Source organism: Echinops telfairi, unplaced genomic scaffold (assembly GCF_000313985.2).
Source record: "Echinops telfairi isolate 266 unplaced genomic scaffold, ASM31398v2 ScPeMD7_3533;HRSCAF=4204_0, whole genome shotgun sequence".
In the NCBI taxonomy this organism is placed as follows: domain Eukaryota; kingdom Metazoa; phylum Chordata; class Mammalia; order Afrosoricida; family Tenrecidae; genus Echinops; species Echinops telfairi.
The window spans coordinates 33,688,953-33,692,689 of NW_022107431.1; the positions used below are offsets into that span (position 1 = coordinate 33,688,953).

The 3,737-nt window shown below is 47.0% G+C and overlaps 1 protein-coding gene across 1 annotated transcript in view; it reads left to right on the forward strand.

The window, feature by feature from the left end:
• The window catches only part of MAP3K5 (mitogen-activated protein kinase kinase kinase 5), a 230,658-nt gene that overhangs the window by 182,544 nt on the left and 44,377 nt on the right, over positions 1-3,737 (forward strand). The window contains exons 18-20 of the mRNA XM_045294594.1: positions 663-820; positions 2,749-2,926; positions 3,622-3,642. Of these exons, the coding sequence (XP_045150529.1) occupies positions 663-820; positions 2,749-2,926; positions 3,622-3,642 (357 nt within the window). The remainder of the gene's footprint in view (positions 1-662; positions 821-2,748; positions 2,927-3,621; positions 3,643-3,737) is intronic.

Genomic DNA, 3,737 nt, shown 5'->3' on the forward strand with positions numbered 1-3,737 from the left:
TTTTACTTTCCTCTTGTCCCACTGTCATGTTCAGCCTTCATTTGGGTTTCATTAATTCCTCTCGGTTACATTGCCCTTGATCAAGCTCTACCAGGCCTCCTACACCCTCCTCACCATGAATTTTGGATCACTTGTTGTTCCCCTGTTCCTGGATTTGTTAACCCCCACTTCCTTTCTCCTGCCTCCCCCTCTCCTATGTCCCCCTGGAACCCTTCGTCCTGTTGTTTTCTCCTCCAGATTGTTTATCCCGCCTATATTATCTAGATAGACCTGCAGAGATAATATGCACAAAAAACAAGACAGAGCAAAAGAAGACAACAACAAACCAATGACCAAAAAAAGAAAAGCCTGTAAATAGTTCAAGGTCTGTTTGTTGACCTTTAGGAGTGTTTTCTGGTTGAGTCTGATGGGGTGCCATGCCCGGGCCCCAAAGTCTATTTTTGGTATTCCCTCAGGACTTCCTTGCTCTGCTCCCCTTGCTGTTCTGTTGCACATCCTCAGTGTTTTGCCTCGGTGTGGTGGTAGGTGGCCCATTTTTTTATATGGCCTCTTGTAATGCATTGTAATTGCTACTTAGATTAATACAATACTTAAATAGCAACTGTCCTGGGCTACCTGTCTCTTCCTCTTTTTAAAGTGAAAATGTGTTGGCTTATTCCCAGGTACCCTCCAGTACATGGCACCGGAAATCATCGACAAGGGGCCAAGAGGCTACGGAAAAGCAGCGGACATCTGGTCTTTGGGCTGCACCATTATTGAAATGGCCACAGGAAAACCACCGTTTTATGAGCTCGGAGAACCACAAGCAGCTATGTTCAAGGTCTCACTTGTTACGTGTCTTGAGACACCTGTATGAAGCTCTTCGTGTTGTTGTTGTTGTTGCTGGGTTCTGTCCAGCTGATTCCAGCTCAATGGGAACGAGGCAAAAAATGTGGCCAGCGATTGGGAGAGGGGTAACAAACGGTCCTTCAAATCCTCTGCCTGAGAGCGCCCTTTGTCCTTGCCTTTGGGGGGGGCGGGGCTGGCAGGGGGTTGCAGGAAACAGAGGCAGGTACTCACCTGCCTTGTCCCGGATCCAGACCTGTGGCTCTGGGCCCTGTCGGATCATTTTCCTTATTGGGAGCCTGCTACTCTCAAAAAAAAGACAGTAGGGGAACCCACAGGCTGGAAAAGTAGAGATAAGAAATAAGACGGATGCATTTAAAGCAGCAAGTCACTGCCTTTTTAATGTTGCAGGGTTTGCATCCAGGCTCCACCATGGTCTAGCTACAGAATGACTTAGGGCAAGTTCCCCAGACCTCCTTGTTTCTCAGTTTCGCTCCTATAAATAAGTGTACAAAGAGCACCTCGTAGTGTGCGTTTTGTGAGGTTGTATGGGAGCACATGGCCAAAGCAGTGTCTGGAACAGTGCCCGGCAGACAGGAAAGGCTATAGAATTGTTCTACATAATTACATATTACCTATATCAATAGGAGCCCTGGTGGTGTACTGGGCGGTGCGTTGGGCTGCCAACTGCAAGTTCAGCAATTGCAAACCACCAGCCACTCTGTGGGAAAAAGATGAGGCTTTCCTCTCCTGGGAAGAGCCCCGGGATCGGACACCCAAGGGGCAATTTTACCCTGCCCTGTAGGGTCACCGTGAGTCACAGTCAACTCAGTGGCAGTGATAAATATACATATATTAATTTGGGAATAGTTCTCAACCATAAACACACAAAATCATCATCAAAAATTAAAATGTAAGTGACAGCAATGAAAAGATAATTCTGTGTTATGAAAACACCCTTTATTTAATTTCACGGACTTTTACATATTTCAGTTAATGTAGGAGATCGAGATAGGGAAAGTGTTCACAAATCATGTCATAGAGAAAAGTGTACAAGCTTTGGGCCAAACAAGCTTAAGATCTAAATCCCAAATGGAGCTTCTCATAACCATGGAACCAGACCCCTTCTTAACCTCAGTTTCCTCGTTACTGTAACATGAAGAATGCTTTTTAAAAAGCTCTATATATTATTGTTCTTGAAAATATGCACAGCAAAACACATACCACTTCAACAGCTTCTTCATGTGCAATTCAGTGATTGACCTGTCATTTGGTATAAAGAACACTTAAGGCAGTATTTTTGGTTTACAGTTTCAAGTGGATCTCGGGGCAATAGTTTTGGGAGTTCTTCCAGTCTGCATGGCTCCGGAAAGTCTGGATTCCTTGAGAGTTTGAAATCATGTTCCACATTTTTATAGAAATATGTGATCCCCTAGATTTGGGGGGAGGATTCAATGAGATTCATTTATGCAAAAGGCCTAGCCCCCGGCACGTCATTCTTGTGACCACCCCAGTGGCCTCCGTGAAAAACCATCATTTTGTAGGCCAGTGCGCTGGTGTGGCCTAAAGCTGGGATGCGATTTATTACTACGCAGTGCGCTCTCCTGTCTTAAAGGGGAAACGAGTAGGAGAGCAAAGCTGTGAGAGCAAGAAGAGCTGCTCAGGGACTGCTTTCCTTGATGTGAATCGGCGCCTTGCTTTTGATGGCCAAGGAGTACACCCCTTCCTATACTGCCTGCGTCCCTGGTGAAGTGACAAAAGGCCTCTGTGACATTCCATCACCTGGAAATGATAGCCCACGCCATGTTCGGTAGAGGCGATGTGTTAGGGCGTCTTCCTGTGGGAGAGGACCACATTATGGGAACCCGCCCGACAGCACGATCACCCGCAAGACACCACGTTCGCTTTGTCTTTGTGTCCCAGGTGGGAATGTTTAAAGTGCACCCGGAGATTCCTGAGTCCATGTCTGCAGAGGCCAAGGCATTCATACTGAAGTGTTTCGAACCCGATCCAGACAAGAGAGCCGGTGCTAACGACTTGCTGATTGATGAGTTCTTGAAAGTGTCCAGCAAAAAGAAAAAAACACAACCTAAGCTTTCAGGTACGTGGTTGCCCTGAAAAGCTAAATTCTAAGCATTTGGGCTGGAAGGTAATTCCGGAAGTGAACACATTCTCTATGTTGATTGGTGGCCCTGGGAACTGACGTAGACCTTAGGACGTAGACCTCAGACACTTGGTTCCAGTAGCCAGGAGCAGCTAGTGTCAGTTTCACGGATGAGGACTCCTCTCTTATCTGCCCCGTTACCATCTCCCACCCTCGGGTGATTAGGCAGTGAACTCTATCAGCATCTTCTCTAGCGTTGAGCACTGCTGATGCTGGGTTTCAGGTGTAGCCACCACCACCACAAAACAGGTCCCTACAGAGTGCCTTCAGAGACAGCTGACAACACTCTGTGAATCTCAAGCAGTAGAAACCCCTGCTGTCTCCTACAGAGTATCCTTCTGAATCATTACCATGAGGGTGCCAGTTATCAATACGACAGCAATGCAAAAAAGTGTAAGCAAACTGTCCTTTTGGAATTATCTCCACGGCTCATTTCAGAAAGGGGGGAAAAAAAAAAGAAGCGAGCGAGCCATTTGCTCTGGGCCCTTGGGTTGTTGGTATTGGAGGCGGGTGAGCAGATGGACTGTTGGGAACATGCATTGATCCCATTGCCAGCTTTTGTTTTCTGTTGACTTCTCCGTTGAACAGCAGAGCCCGGTGTGCTTACCCTGGTGTTTGTTTTCTCTCCACAGCTCTTTCAGCTGGATCCAATGGTGAGTTCGTTTGTGCCATTGTGATAAACTCGAGATTTCCCACCCATCTAACTCCACCTCTGCTTCTCCCTGACAGGGTGGGGCAGGGTCCTTCT